Genomic DNA, 15,532 nt, shown 5'->3' with positions numbered 1-15,532 from the left:
CGCCTTCCGTTCCGTGCGGGCTGGGAGGGAGGCGGCTGCCGGAGGAAGGTGAAAGCTGGCGGAGGTGGGCTCCTGCGGGTTCAGGGAAGAAGCCGTCTCCGTCATGAAGGTGCCGGAGGCGACAGTGACTCAGGAGCCCTGGCTGAGGTGACCCCGCGGGTGGCTGTGTCAACAGCAGGTCGTCAGTGGAGACACAGCCTTCTCTTGGAAGACGATGCCAGCCAGGACTCTGCCAGAGGGGAGAAGGCAGTGCCAGGCCTCTGTGCGCCAGGACAGGCTGCCCCTTGGGGGCTCACGCCGCTGGTGACTTTTAAGTTGAGGCCAGTGTGCGTCCACCTACCGTTCCAAGATCCCCAGGGCCCTTGAGACTCATGGCGGACCCCCTCCGCCCGTGCCCTGGGAGTGCGGCCTCAGCACGGATGGCAGCACCCCTGGGTGCAACCGGGGTTCGCGCCTCCTTTAAGCCCGCTGCGGGCACCTGTGACCTCATGGACAGTGCACCCCGGCACCCAGGAGGCTGACGGGCACGGCTAGCAAACCCTTCATGCCGCTGACCCGCACCCATCTGCAGCACGGGGCCGAGGGGCATGTCGGCCTTTACGGCTCGCTGTCCAGGAACCACCTTGTGTAGATGTGGCTCCTCCGATGGATCTGGGCAGCGTGCCTGTAAACCCTTCGGGAAGGGGTTCCCACCCGATGCCACCAGGAACCCGCCCGGGAAGAGGCCCCAATGTCAGCATCAGTGGGAGTTTGGGAGCCGGCGAGTCCCACCCTCGCGGGTGACCTTGAGGGCCTCCGTGGAGGAAGCGCGGGGACTAGAGTTCCGCGTGGAGCCCGAATTGGGGGCCGAGCTGCTGCCATCTCCTGGTCAGACTGGGACCGCTGAGGAAGTGCTTCTGCGGACGGGCAAAGAGAGTGGCGTCTTGAGATGGAATCTGCCCGGGGAAGATGCTGGGAAGATGGAGATGACGACAGGATTTAGAATGTTCCGGAAGCAGTTGAAGCCGCGGCGGGGTCTGAGAGGACGGGCTGCAGCTCTGAGGGGCAGCGTGGCGGCTCAGGAGATGGCTCGCATTGTTATCAGGAAAGGGTTTTCTAACGGAGGCCTCTGCCTTGTTTTTTAAGACCTAACGCTACGCCGCTTCATAGACGACGGCACAGTGTGAGCGTGACGCTCGGACGCGCGGGAAACCGAAACACGCGTGTGACTCTCAAGTGTCTTTCCCCAGGTGGCTTTCTGGCCCCCTGCCCCTTCCCAGGCCGTTTCCCTTTAAGGGGTGCACTTGAGTCCACTGTAAGGGGCTCAGAGGAAGAGCCGTGACGCCCGTAAACCTCGCAGGCCTGTCTTTTCCGGAGGCCAGGCCCACGCTCACCGCCTTCAGCTCGGATGCCTCCTCTCCAGTTGGCGGAGGTACGAGTTTGCTTTGCGAGAAAACTCGGCCTCACCTGTGACGGTGACGCCGCCCAGACAAATACACCTGCCGCCTCCCTCTCCCCGTCCCAGCGTGGAAACCCCTGGGCCAGGGATGCAGTCTCCGCTCCGCCATTCCCGTGGCCGGAATCATGAGCTCGTCCGGCCGAGGCGCTCAGGCCCTAGGGCGGCGCCCTGTCCCCGGCCCGAGGGGAGCAGACCTGCCCCGAGGCGGGAGGGAAGCAGCCGGTGGCTCCGCACCCCGTCCCGTTTAAGTTACTGCTCACATTGGTTTTACCCCTGTGCACAGGTCAGGCCTGAACGGTGGTGGGGAAAGGTGTGCAGCTCAGAACACACTGAGTGGACAGAAGCCAGGGTCACACGAGCCTGCAGGAGGGACCTGTGAGCAGCGCTCCAGTGAGCCACATGCAGAGGCAGGCAGGGCCGCTGAGACGATCGCGTGCTGTCTGTGTGCTTCCCTGTGTGCTGTCTGTGCTGCCCTGTGTGCTGTCTGTACTGTCTGTGCTGCCCTGTGTGCTGTCTGTGTGCTGTCTGTGCTGCCCTGTGTGCTGTCTGTGTGCTGTCTGTGCTGCCCTGTGTGCTGTCTGTGCTGCACTGTGTGCTCTCTGTACTGTCTGTGCTGCCCTGTGTGCTGTCTGTGCTGCCCTGTGTGCTGTCTGTGCTGCCCTGTGTGCTGTCTGTGCTGTCTGTACTGTCTGTGCTGCCCTGTGTACTGTCTGTGCTGTCTGTACTGTCTGTGCTGCCCTGTGTGCTGTCTGTGCTGCCCTGTATGCTGTCTGTGCTGTCTGTGCTGCCCTGTGTGCTGTCTGTGCTGCCCTGTGTGCTGTCTGTGCTGCCCTGTGTGCTGTCTGTGCTGCCCTGTGTACTGTCTGTGCTGTCTGTACTGTCTGTGCTGCCCTGTGTGCTGTCTGTGCTGCCCTGTGTGCTGTCTGTGCTGTCTGTGCTTCCCTGTGTGCTGTCTGTGCTGCCCTGTGTGCTGTCTGTGCTGCCCTGTGTACTGTCTGTGCTGCCCTGTGTGCTGTCTGTGCTGTCTGTGCTGCCCTGTGTGCTGTCTGTGCTGTCTGTACTGTCTGTGCTTCCCTGTGTACTGTCTGTGCTGTCTGTACTGTCTGTGCTGCCCTGTGTGCTGTCTGTGCTGCCCTGTGTGCTGTCTGTGCTGCCCTGTGTGCTGTCTGTGCTGTCTGTGCTTCCCTGTGTGCTGTCTGTGCTGCCCTGTGTGCTGTCTGTGCTGCCCTGTGTACTGTCTGTGCTGTCTGTACTGTCTGTGCTGCCCTGTGTGCTGTCTGTGCTGCCCTGTGTGCTGTCTGTGCTGTCTGTGCTTCCCTGTGTGCTGTCTGTGCTGCCCTGTGTGCTGTCTGTGCTGCCCTGTGTACTGTCTGTGCTGCCCTGTGTGCTGTCTGTGCTGTCTGTGCTGCCCTGTGTGCTGTCTGTGCTGCCCTGTGTGCTGTCTGTGCTGCCCTGTGTGCTGTCTGTGCTGTCTGTGCTTCCCTGTGTGCTGTCTGTGCTGCCCTGTGTGCTGTCTGTGCTGCCCTGTGTACTATCTGTGCTGTCTGTACTGTCTGTGCTGCCCTGTGTACTGTCTGTGCTGTCTGTACTGTCTGTGCTGCCCTGTGTACTGTCTGTGCTGTCTGTACTGTCTGTGCTGCCCTGTGTGCTGTCTGTGCTGTGCTGTGGGGCGAGGGCGGGCTCTTGTGCTGCTGTTTCCCAGGCGTCAGGAGCCCTAGTCTCCTCCCTTCTTCCCTGAAGGCATAGCCTCTCCCCTGGCCAAAGAGAGAAGGGCAGTTCCCTTGGGACCTGAAAGTGTCCCTGGAATGTTGATCTTTCCGTGTAGTGTAACGTGTTGGCCCTTCCGTGTTGTGTAACGTGTTGGCCCATCCATGTAGTATAATGTGTGACCCTTCCATGTAGTTTAACATGTTGACCTTTCCGTGTAGTGTAACATGTTGGCCCTCCCGTGTAGTGTACCATGTTGGCCCTCCCGTGTAGTGTACCGTGTTGGCCCTCCCATGTAGTGTAACATGTTGGCCCTCCCGTGTAGTGTACCGTGTTGGCCCTCCCGTGTAGGGTACCGTGTTGGCCCTCCCGTGTAGGGTACCGTGTTGGCCCTCCCGTGTAGGGTACCGTGTTGGCCCTCCCGTGTAGTGTACCGTGTTGGCCCTCCCGTGTAGTGTACCGTGTTGGCCCTCCCGTGTAGTGTACCGTGTTGGCCCTCCCGTGTAGTGTACCGTGTTGGCCCTCCCGTGTAGTGTACCGTGTTGGCCCTCCCGTGTAGTGTACCGCGTTGGCCCTCCCGTGTAGTGTAACGTGTTGGCCCTCCCGTGTAGTGTACCGCGTTGGCCCTCCCGTGTAGTGTACCGTGTTGGCCCTCCCGTGTAGTGTACCGCGTTGGCCCTCCCGTGTAGTGTACCGCGTTGGCCCTCCCGTGTAGTGTACCGCGTTGGCCCTCCCGTGTAGGGTACCGCGTTGGCCCTCCCGTGTAGGGTACCGCGTTGGCCCTCCCGTGTAGGGTACCGCGTTGGCCCTCCCGTGTAGGGTACCGCGTTGGCCCTCCCGTGTAGGGTACCGCGTTGGCCCTCCCGTGTAGGGTACCGCGTTGGCCCTCCCGTGTAGGGTACCGCGTTGGCCCTCCCGTGTAGGGTACCGTGTTGGCCCTCCCGTGTAGGGTACCGTGTTGGCCCTCCCGTGTAGGGTACCGTGTTGGCCCTCCCGTGTAGGGTACCGCGTTGGCCCTCCCGTGTAGGGTACCGCGTTGGCCCTCCCGTGTAGGGTACCGCGTTGGCCCTCCCGTGTAGGGTACCGCGTTGGCCCTCCCGTGTAGTGTACCGCGTTGGCCCTCCCGTGTAGTGTACCGCGTTGGCCCTCCCGTGTAGTGTACCGCGTTGGCCCTCCCGTGTAGTGTACCGCGTTGGCCCTCCCGTGTAGTGTACCGCGTTGGCCCTCCCGTGTAGTGTACCGCGTTGGCCCTCCCGTGTAGTGTACCGCGTTGGCCCTCCCGTGTAGTGTACCGCGTTGGCCCTCCCGTGTAGTGTACCGCGTTGGCCCTCCCGTGTAGTGTACCGCGTTGGCCCTCCCGTGTAGGGTACCGCGTTGGCCCTCCCGTGTAGGGTACCGCGTTGGCCCTCCCGTGTAGGGTACCGCGTTGGCCCTCCCGTGTAGGGTACCGCGTTGGCCCTCCCGTGTAGGGTACCGCGTTGGCCCTCCCGTGTAGGGTACCGCGTTGGCCCTCCCGTGTAGGGTACCGCGTTGGCCCTCCCGTGTAGGGTACCGCGTTGGCCCTCCCGTGTAGGGTACCGCGTTGGCCCTCCCGTGTAGGGTACCGCGTTGGCCCTCCCGTGTAGGGTACCGCGTTGGCCCTCCCGTGTAGGGTACCGCGTTGGCCCTCCCGTGTAGGGTACCGCGTTGGCCCTCCCGTGTAGGGTACCGCGTTGGCCCTCCCGTGTAGGGTACCGCGTTGGCCCTCCCGTGTAGGGTACCGCGTTGGCCCTCCCGTGTAGGGTACCGCGTTGGCCCTCCCGTGTAGGGTACCGCGTTGGCCCTCCCGTGTAGGGTACCGCGTTGGCCCTCCCGTGTAGGGTACCGCGTTGGCCCTCCCGTGTAGGGTACCGCGTTGGCCCTCCCGTGTAGGGTACCGTGTTGGCCCTCCCGTGTAGGGTACCGTGTTGGCCCTCCCGTGTAGGGTACCGTGGGCTTCATCTGGGTGCCGCTTCCTCTCTGAATGCCGCTCGGATGCCGCTCGGTCTGCACTGTGTGTTTGGATGAGGTGGAACCCAGCTCTTCAGCTGTCATTAGGGGGTGACCAGCCGCTAGAGTTAGTCTCCACCTTCGGGCAGGGTCTGTGGGCCTGGGACTGTCCTCAGTCCCACACAGTGTGGCCTGTGCCACTCACCCCGCGTTTGGAGGCTCAAGATCCGAGAGCTGTGAGCCCCGTCCGGTGCCTGGTGTGGAGGTGGGTGCGGAAGCTCGCAGACCGCGGGAGGCTCGGTGTCGGCAGAAAGCTGTGCTGGGCCCCGCTTCGGAGCTGGCTCACGCCTGCTGTTTCCGTGTAAATCCTTTTAAAATGCTAATATTCCGGTGCAGGCCTGCCCCCTGCCGCGGGGGAATGAGCTGACACCATGTAGTTGTCAACTGCTTGTGCCTGTAGCGACGGTACCAGCGTCACAGACCAGACCCCGGGGCTGAGTGCAGCAGCCGGTGCCTGCTCCCCGCGTGCCCTCCTCGGGCCACCGGCGGGAGGTGTGTGAGGGACGTGTGGCGTGTGTTGCAGGATCGGGACGGCGGCGCTGGCCGTGCAGGTCGTGGGCAGCAACTGGCCGAAGCCGCACTACACCCTGCTGGTCACGGGCCTGTGCCGCTTCCAGATCGTGCAGGTGCTGAAGGAGAAGCCGTACCCGGTGGCCCAGGTGGAGCAGCTGGACCGGCTGGAGGAGTTCCCCAGCGCCCTGCAGACCCGGGAGGAGCTGGGCGAGCTGTCGGAGCAGTTCTACAAGTACGCGGTGCAGGTGAGCGCCCACGTTCTCAGCACGTCTCCTTCGGCGCCTTCGCTGCCCTGCGCTGCGACGGGCTGGCTGGGGGGTGCCGTGTTTGGGCTGCGTGTGTCCGAGTGAGTTAATAATATGCCATAACGTGTGTATTCAGTGTGCCTCGCCTCTGGGGGTGTGCCTCAGTCTTCCTAGGGCACCTTAGCCAACCCTTCCTAACATGTTTCCAGAAAGTACTTCTAGAATTTTTCTTATAACTTCTGGTGTCTCCAAGCCAGACAGTTACTAAACACGTTTTAAAACTTAAAAGCACCGCCATTGTCACTGGACTGTCTGGGCACCAGGTTATGTAAGTCACGCTTGTCGCCCTGGAGGAGGCGATGAGCCCGCAGTGGCGGTTCTGAGCGAGGGGCCCGCGGGTTGGAGGTGGGCTCGGGACAGGCCCGCCACGTCCGGAGCAGGAGACGGTGGCCCCCTCGCGGCTCTGAGCGCTCCCGCCAGAGCAGCTGGCACTCCCGCGTGTCTCAGGGCTCACAGCCACGTCTGTGTGAGAGGAGCTGGGAAGCAGCCCGGCCATGTCCAGACGGGGGCGCAGCCTGTGTCCAGCCCGTGGACCTCAGTTACTGAAAGCGCCCCTAACTCCATTCTCTCACAGACATCATTCCAGTCAGCACTCAGGTTCTCAGACTCCGAGGGTCCTGCTGAGAAGCAGTGTTTCAGTTCCTGGTTTGCTAGCAGGTTAGCCTCAGCTGTGCGGCTTTCCAGCGCTGGGCCTCCCGCTGGGTGACGTAAGAGGGCGCCCTGTGCTTCAGGACAGGGGCCGCGATGCCTGCAACTTCCTCAGTGATGGTGTGTGTGTGTGTGTGTGTGTGAGAGAGAGAGAGAGAGAGAGAGAGAGAGAGAGAGAAAGCAAACGGGCAAGAAGTTAATAATTGGTGAATTTAGGGGAAGAATATATAGTTCATTGTACCATTGCAACTTTCCAATAAATTTTAATTTTTTTCTAAATAAAACCACAGATTTATATACATTAGTATTATCCACGTTGGAGCCCTTTTTGCTTTTTATTCTGTTTGGCACGTTCCTCTGAGGCCCACACCTGAGGCCCGCGCGGCAGTAACGCCCCCTGCCCCTCGCAGCTGGTGGAGATGCTGGACATGTCCGTCCCCGCGGTGGCGAAGCTGAGGCGCCTCCTGGACAGCCTTCCCCGGGAAGCCCTCCCCGACATCCTGACGTCCATCATCCGCACGAGCAACAAGGAGAAGCTGCAGGTACGGGCCCGCGGGGGCGGAGGCCCTTGGTCACGGCTCCGCTGGGTCTAGAGAGCGAGGACACGCGAGCCTTCAGCGAGGCCGCTGGCGGCTCACGGAGGAGTGAGAGGGGCTCTAAAAGTGACGGCTTTTACTCGCGTCATCAGCACCGGCACTCGTCAGCTTATGGAGAAAGTTAAAGCAGAGAACAGTAACACAGGCAGATATTTAATCCAACTTAAACACATAAATATACTCCATCCGCTGTTTTTAAACGCATGGAGCCACGCCCTCTCCCTGCGTGCGCTGCTTGGGATTCTTGGTGTTTCTTACGTAAAACACACCGTGATGCGTTACCTGTAATTTTCCATTTCTGTTTCTTGAGAGAGAAATGAGTTTTAAAGACACTTGAAAAATCATCAAGTTCAAGATCTTAGATGTGCATGTTTTCCCCCAAATCGTGAAAGTTCTCTGGCAAACTTACTTTTACAGTATTTTTAAGCAGCCTGCTTTGTTGAGTCTTCCCAGAACCTTTAAACTAGTTTTCATTTATTTTTTTTAAAAATACGTTTTTATTGATTTTTTAGAGAGAGAGGAAGGGGGAGGGAGAGAGAGATAGAAACATCGATGAGAGAGAAACGTCATCGATCAGCTGCTTCCTGCACACACCCCACTGAGGACCGAGCCCACACCCTGGGTGTGTGCCCTGACCGGGAGTCCCAGTGACCTCTCAGTTCCTGGGTCGGTGCCCAACTGCTGAGCCACACCGGGCCGGCTAAACTAGTTTTTATTGAAATCACCCTCCTTCCTTTATCAGTTTATTTAATACTTAAATCCAGCTGTTGTAACAGGAAGTGCAGCTGACGCCAACAGACTGGGTATAAGCAGGGATCCAGCCCCCGGTAGGAGCACCAGAACCTGCTTCGGGCACGAGCAGGGTGCCAGTGACCCTGATGTGTCCGTTGCCGCCACACGGGCAGGGGACGGTGGCGGAAAGTGCTTCTAGTCTCTCGTGTGTGTAAAACGTCAATGTTCTGAGCCTCGAATTTGTTTAGACCTGATGTGTAGACACATTCTAGGCTTTCGGAGATTAATTCCCAGAAGGAGTGGCCATACCGTATGTGCTCCGTTCTTGCTCTTGGGACAGTACACGTGGCCTCATTTTTAACTGGAAACTCAAGGTGCTCTTTGGTCTTGTTTAGGGTTCTGGGGTCCGTGCCAGACAGCCTTGCCCAGTTCATACAGTTACCGTGGTGGTGTTGGCCGCAGGGAGCGGTGACCCCTGGAAGGAGGTGTCTGACGGTGGACGCTGCACCTCTGCCCGCCTGGCCGGGGAGCGCGTGCTTCTAGTAACGGGCTCGCTCTCGCTCTCGCTCTCGCTCCTTTAGATCCTAGACGCCGTGAGCCTGGAGGATCGGTTCAAGGCGACCATACCGCTGCTCGTCAGGCAGATCGAAGGCCTGAAGCTGCTGCAGAAAACCAGGAAGCACAAGCAGGACGACGAGAAGCGGGTCAGTGCCCTCGGGGCCCTGCCTTCAGGGGCCCGGAGGTGCCGTGTGGGTGGGTGGGTGGGTGGGTGGGTTGAAGAAAAACATGGGGTCGCCCGGCCGTCGTGGCTCAGTGTCTGAGCATCGACCCAGGAACCAAGAGGTCACGGTTCAATTCCCGGTCAGGGCACAGGCCCGGGCTGTGGGCTCCATCCCCAGCGTGGGGCGTGCAGGAGGCAGCCGGCCCATGATTCTCATCATTGATGTTTCTCTCTCTCTCCCTCTCCATTACTCTCCTTAAAACTCAATAAAAACATTAAAAAGGGGGGGATGATTTACCAAGCCATTTTCTTTTTTTGCCAAACATTGTGTGTTTTCTGTACTTTGAAAATTAGCGGAAGCCTGCTGGAGGTTGAACTCTTTTTCGGGGCGCGATGTTAAGAACAGACGAGGACTGGTCGGACGCTGGGCCGGGGCTTGGCTGATGTTTCGATTTGCATTTAGTCAGACATCACCTTCCGTCTTCTCAGCCTCGCGTCCTCGTCCTCCGTGTGGGAAGACAGCAGCTGCGTTTCCCCAGAGAGCTTTTTACTTGACTCAACACCACCATTTTCTCTCTTTTAAAAAATTTCATCTTTATTGTTGAAAGTATCACAGATGGCCCCTTCTTTTCCCCACTGACCCCCTCCCCCCACTCCTCCCCCCCCCCCCATCGATTTGTGATCCCTTCACTGTCACACATGACACTCCAGGGAGGGTGGGCCCGGCTGCAGGCGGCCTCGAGCGGCTGGTTCACGGCGGTGTGCGGGCAGGAGGGAGGGGAGCGTGGGAGTGAGGCCTCCCCTGGGGGGCCTGCGGAGGAAGCAGTCGGGGAGCAGCAGTCGGGGAGCAGCAGTCGCGGACACTGAGCAGGAGGGAGAGGAGCCCTGGTGCTGACTCCCGCTCCCTCGCCCGCCCTCGGCCTCAGGTGATCGCCATCCGCCCCATGCGGAGGGTCACGCACGTCCCCGGCGCCTTGGAGGAGGAGGAGGAGGAGGAGGAGGACAGCGACGACGTGGTCCTGCTGGAGCGAAAGGTGCGCACGTCCAGCATGCCCGAGCCGGCCCGCCGCGTCTGCCTCAAGGAGGTCAAGAGGTGAGCGCCATGCCTGCCCGCGCGCCGGCCCGTTCACAAGGGAGGCCCGAGCCGCTCGCTGTGTGCGCGCTGATCCTCCTCTTCCCTTCACGGGGCCCTAGACCACTGCCTCCCCCCAGGTTGGCACTGCCGGCTCCAGCTTTCCTGGCACCCCAGCTCTCAGGGTCCCTCTTCACCCCATCCAGACCCTGACCCCGAGAGTCTCAGTGCCCCGAGATCCCCGGCTCCGTGAATGCTGCGTGAGCGACACAGCCCCTCCCCGCAGTACGAACTCAGGCGTGCTCCCCGCGGTACCTGCCTGTGCACTGTTGTCGGAAGCGGACCAGCCTTTGTTCAGACAGCGTTTGTCCGCTTCCCGTTGTGCACGTCACACGCGCGAGGCAGGGCCTGCCACCCTCCCCGTGCAGGGGGTGCAGGAAGGCCTGGCGGTGTGCGGGCTGAGCACCTTTGCTGGGTAATCTCGTCAGTAGAAACCCCCTGTTGGTCTGCGTTCCTGTAACGCTGTAACTGCTTTACCTTGTTAGTGAGTCGGAATGAGCCGCGGGAAGACCGGCCTTTCCGAGGTTCACAGGGAGGAACGTGAGTAGATGCACTGACGGGCGTCTCCTGTGGCTCTGGCACCTGCCAATAGGTGTGGGCCACCCACGTGGACGGAACACGCGTGCTGCCTATGTTCTGGGAGCTGCGTTTTTTATTAAGTATCTGGTGTTGGCTTCGATTCTGAGCTGACTTCAACTCTAATGTGAAATAAAAATACATAATTAGCCCTGGCTGGTGTGGCTCAGTGGATAGAGCGCTGGCCTATGGACTGAAGGGTCCCAGGTTCAATTCTGGTCAAGGGCACAGGCCCAGGTTGTGGGCTCCATCCCCTGGGGGGGGCGTGCAGGAAGCAGCTGATCCATGATTTTCTCTCATCACTGATGTTTCTCCCTTCCTCTCTAAAATCAATAAAAAATATATTTTAAAAAATGATAATTCTCTATAATAAAAGCCCAGTGACCGAACGGTAGCATGACCAGAACGACCGGTTGACCAGTCCTGTGATGTGCACTGACCACCAGGGGGCAGACACTCAGTGCAGGAGCTGCCCCTGGTGGTCAGTGAGCTCCCACAGAGGGCCGATCCCCGCAGGCTACGCCCACCCCCACGAATCCTGTGCACTGGACCTCTAGTAAGAAAAATAAGAGAAAATACATAATTACCGTGTAACACACGGTGAGGCGCTTAGATCTTACCCTGAGGAGGACCTGGTGGTGCCACCTGAGACCCCGGGGGGTCCTTACGCTGACCAGGCTGCGTTTCCAGGGCAGAGTCAGACGCGGGGTCCCCACCCCTCCCCCCAGCGTGCGGGTATTGCTTTAATTTTGTTTTGTAACGTTCCTTCAGAGCAAAAGAAATGTGTCGTTAGCCAGATTTGAAAAAGACTTTTTCAGATTTATTTAACAAATACAGGGTGTTCCCCCCCAAAATGTATATACACTGTAACAGCTGATAGCTCAGTTTTGAAACTGAAATGTATTTTTTTAAAAAGATATATCTTTATTGACGTCAGAGAGGAAGGGAGAGGGAAAGAGAGAGAGAAACATCCATGATGAGAGAGAATCATTGATCGGCTGCCTCCTGCAGGTCCCCTTCTGGGGATCAAGCCCGCAACCCAGGCCTGTGCCCTTGACTGGAATTGAACCTGGGACCCTTCAGTCCGCAGGCCGGCGCTCTATCCACTGAGCCAGACCAGCTAGGGCAAAAGCTGAAATGTATTTTAATAAACACTGCCTTTATAATTATTCAAAGTGTGTGTATACATCTTTTGGGATGCCCTGTATATATGATACGTCTGACCAAGCCATGGAGGTCAGCTTGGCTTTCCTGTGTTAATGGAGTTCTTTATTCTTGAACACGTTTGCTATGTATTCTTTCTCCACAGACTCAAAAAAATGCCTCAGTCGATGCCGGAATATGCTCTGACCAGAAACTACTTAGAGCTCATGGTGGAGCTGCCGTGGAACAAGAGCACAACCGGTGAGCCCCCGCCCAGCCCGCTGTGTGCCTGCGGCGCGGCCACGCTCCCCCCAGCGCCCCACGGAGCGTCCTGCTCTCACCTTCGCGCCGTGTAGGTCAGCCGCAGACTGAGCCTGTGTCACCGCGGTCTCGGGCTTCCCCAGAGTCCCTGGGCCTGATGGAGAGAAGGGGGTTCCGTGGCGGGTGAAATCGCGGGCGGGGGCGGGGCTGCCCTCAGCTCCCGCCGCTGCAGGGCCCACTGCTCCTGTAGAAACTGAATCTTAAGCAAAAGAAAGCCCAGTCCCGGGCTCCCCAGAGACTTGCGTAGAAGGAGGCAGCCGTGCTCTCGTCACTTCTAAGCTATTCGGGCTCCCGCCGGCCTGGGGAGGGGTTCCCACTGACGAATCCCCAGTGCCCAGACGCTCTCTGGGGGTGACCCGACAGACCGGCTGGACATCCGCGCGGCCCGCGTCCTCCTGGACAACGACCACTACGCCATGGAGAAGCTGAAGAAGCGGGTGCTGGAGTACCTGGCCGTGCGGCAGCTCAAGAACAACCTGAAGGGCCCCATCCTGTGCTTCGTGGGCCCCCCCGGGGTCGGGAAGACGAGTGTGGGGAGGTCCGTGGCCAAGACGCTGGGCCGCGAGTTCCACCGGATCGCGCTCGGAGGAGTGTGCGACCAGTCCGACATCCGGGGGCACAGGTGGGTCTCCCCTCGCCCGCCTGTTCCTCTCCTTCCTCTTGGTTGGCGCGACCCCCCACAGCACAGCTCAGCACCCCTCTCTCTCTGAAAGGGCTGTTTGGGATGAGGGGGAGGACGTGGAGCCTCGCCGGAGGGCACCCTCCGCCCTGGGGTCTCCGTGGCGTGACTAGTGGTGACCAGGGGTGACTTGGTGTCGCTTTGGCCCAGCGGTGTTTCCTAGGTAAGGACCACACCCTGAGTCCAGCTTGGCCTGGCGGGAGGGGCCTGAGAGACCCGTGTGTCAGGTTGGCAGCTTAAACTGCTTTTAAGGAGTCTGGTCTGGGGGGGCTCAGTGGGTCAGAGAGGGGGACATCTACAAGACGTTCACCAGTGAAGATGCATTTTCAAAAGAGAGTGCTGGCTGACGGCAGGGTAAGCGGTATGAGGAGGAGGGTTAGGGTCACTGTGGGGCTGATCCTTGCGTTTTTGACACTTTTTCTGTAAAAGTGCCTGCAAGTCTAAGACCTGAGTCTGGTCGATGTGACCGTGGGGTCAGACTGGGTGCTACGGTCACGTTCGGTCTGTTCTGTCGCTCAGGCTGGGAGGCGTCTGGGGAAACGTGAGCCGCGGGCGTGGGGTCCATGCCGTCGCCGGCAGCCGCCAGTGCGCGTGCGACGTGTTCAGGCCGCGGTGGGGCCTGCGCAGGAGCCTGGCTCTGCAGCTAAACTGCAGCTGCCCAGCGTCCCGGCAGAGGCATGGAGCGGAGGGGAAGCTTCTGTCCTCAGACCAGCCCCGGGCGGGTGGCTAAGGACGCCATTTTCCCTGGCGGCTTCGAGTCACAGCGACGGCCCGAGTGTGGGTGGGACTTGGGTTGTGGGGGAGGGAATATGCTGCTTTTACATCATCTCCTTTTCCATTTGCCCATTTCCAAGGTCACTGGCCTTCGGCTGGGCCAGGAAACTTCAGGAACTTGAGTGAAAGTGGTCCTTCTATTCTTTTTCTTGCTTGTTTGCAACTCTTCTGCATGAAAGGAGAGTCACTCCAAGACTTTAGTAGGTGCAGTGGGGCAGGGAAGCCGTGTCAAGGACACGCTTGTCCCCTGGACTGTCCTGCCCTCGCCGCGCCACTAGAGGCTGCCGTTGGCTCCGTAGGAAGCTGGCTCCTGGGCCCAGGGCCGGAGCGACGGAGGCTCCCACCTGCCGCGGTTCGGGCGCGCGCTCGGGGTTCTGTGGTTTCCTCCCTGTCATGGGGGCCCCCGTGTGCGTCGGCCTTGGATGGGAGTGGGAGAGCGACTGTGGGGTTGTCACATGACATTAAAGTCACGGGCAGGTAACGCGTCCGGTTTCTTTCCGGCTGGAATTGCCGGCTCAGTGAGGCTTGGAAAGTGCCCCTCGGAGCCCGGCAAACGGGCAGCGCCCATCAAACAGCTTTTGTTCCTATTTCACCTCTGGCTGCTCGGGGGCCGGTTCAGGCCTGCACGTGTCAGTGTGCTTTTCATAAAATCCAGTCTGGTTTGTAAACTGTGCCCCATCACCCTGTTCTCGCGTGATTGCTCGGGGGGCAGAGTTGTGGGGAAGGGTGTTTTCATGGTGCCGCGGTCAGCTCGCCCCCTGGACGTGGGCTGGGCCAGGGGTCGGCAAACTCATTAGTCCACGGAGCCAAATGTCAACAGGACAACGATTGAAATTTCTTTTGAGAGCCGAATTTTTTAAACTTAAACTACATAGGTAGGTACATTGTTATTAACTTAATTAGGGGACTCCTAAGTCTTAGGAAGAGCCACACTCAAGGGGCCAAAGAGCCGCAGTTTGCTGACCACGGGGCTGGGCTCACCCTCCGCTGGAAGCTCCTGGCGCTGACAGGTAGCACCTGCGCGCACTGTGCCACGTGAAGACACTTCCTGTGTGACTGTCATAAGAAAACGGAACCCGAAGGAAAGAAGAACTTGTTTTGTTAAAGAAGGTTGTGTTTTTGCCTGAAACACGGGAACTGAGCTCTCGGGTGCGGCCTGGATAGAGGCGGTGATCCCTGCGGGGAGAGGCGCGCGGCGTTGTCGGGCTCGGTCTGTGAGCTCTAAGCCTGATTCGCGGGCCCCTCGCGGGCACGCCCTCCCTCGCCATCACCAACCAGGCGTGTGGTCCATTCACCACCAGGGCCACCGGCCCGTTTCCCCGAGGACTCACTGCCCACCGGCCCTGGGGTCCTCACAGCCTGGAGAGGAGGTCACTTGAAAACCTGTGGGGAGCCGGTGGAGGGCGGGTGGGTTGCTGGTGAGAGGAGAGGCCGGGAGCCCAGTCCCGCCGGGGCAGAGTGCTGGTTGGGTGGGGAGGGGGAGGGGGCCACAGAGGAGAGACAGGATCAGCGCGACCTGGTGGCGTGGGCGGGAGGAGCCCCCCCACGGGACAGCTGGACCTTTGGGAGACGCCCGGGGCTTGGCATTCCAGTGCTGGTCACGTGCTCCCAGGCGGGGTTCGCGGTCTGTTTTCCTGCCGCTGAGTAGGCCCCTGTTCTGCGGTTTAAAATAGCCGAGGACACAGAGCGGCTCTGTGCTCTCCCCTCCGCCTGCCGGCCCCTCCTCGTTCCCCAGGCCTGGGCTCCAGCCTGCGCCACAGCCTGGGGGTGTGAAGGGAGCTGCTAATGTTAGAAATTGACTGTAAGAGCGACCGAAGAGTTCAGCGATCGCGAGGTGGGAGATGGGGAGGAAAAAGCAAGGCTGGGTTCCATTTACATCGTAGACGGGGCGAGCCGTAGTGACCTGACCAGACGCGAGGCCGTGATGAAACGGGGTGCCTTGCTGCAGTGACGTTCGCTGGCTTTCCCGAAAAGGGTCACACAGGCGACCCTCCTTCCGACGTGGCAGAGCTGCCTGTGACGTCGTTGCTCCTCCCAAAGCGGCGCCGGGCTGGGCTGTGCGAGGGAGCGTGCAGGGTGGGCAGTCCAGTCAGCGGCCAGGAGGGGTGGGTTTCCATGTGGATGCTCTTGACCCCAGGCCTCTGACTACCAGTAGTGACAGCTGCCTGCCTCTGAAATGGAGGAGTTTGGAGTTTTTCTTTTTGGGGGGCCAGGGGGTC

At 59.9% G+C, this 15,532-nt stretch overlaps 1 protein-coding gene across 2 annotated transcripts in view; it reads left to right on the top strand.

The window, feature by feature from the left end:
* LONP2 (lon peptidase 2, peroxisomal) overlaps nucleotides 1–15,532 on the top strand; it is a 41,003-nt gene that overhangs the window by 4,358 nt on the left and 21,113 nt on the right. Inside the window, exons 1-7 of one of the 2 annotated variants that reach the window (XM_059668108.1) lie at nucleotides 5,173–5,378; nucleotides 5,697–5,931; nucleotides 7,050–7,181; nucleotides 8,549–8,671; nucleotides 9,615–9,781; nucleotides 11,706–11,800; nucleotides 12,224–12,482. In XM_059668108.1, coding sequence (XP_059524091.1) covers nucleotides 5,188–5,378; nucleotides 5,697–5,931; nucleotides 7,050–7,181; nucleotides 8,549–8,671; nucleotides 9,615–9,781; nucleotides 11,706–11,800; nucleotides 12,224–12,482 — 1,202 coding nt within the window. In that variant the 5' untranslated portion in view covers nucleotides 5,173–5,187. Of the gene's footprint in view, nucleotides 1–5,172; nucleotides 5,379–5,696; nucleotides 5,932–7,049; nucleotides 7,182–8,548; nucleotides 8,672–9,614; nucleotides 9,782–11,705; nucleotides 11,801–12,223; nucleotides 12,483–15,532 lie in introns of those variants that run through there. The other variant, XM_059668107.1, reaches the window with a different exon arrangement.

The sequence above is a fragment of the Myotis daubentonii genome, chromosome 15, assembly GCF_963259705.1.
Source record: "Myotis daubentonii chromosome 15, mMyoDau2.1, whole genome shotgun sequence".
NCBI lineage: Eukaryota > Metazoa > Chordata > Mammalia > Chiroptera > Vespertilionidae > Myotis > Myotis daubentonii.
This window is presented reverse-complemented; position numbering and strand designations above follow the sequence as displayed.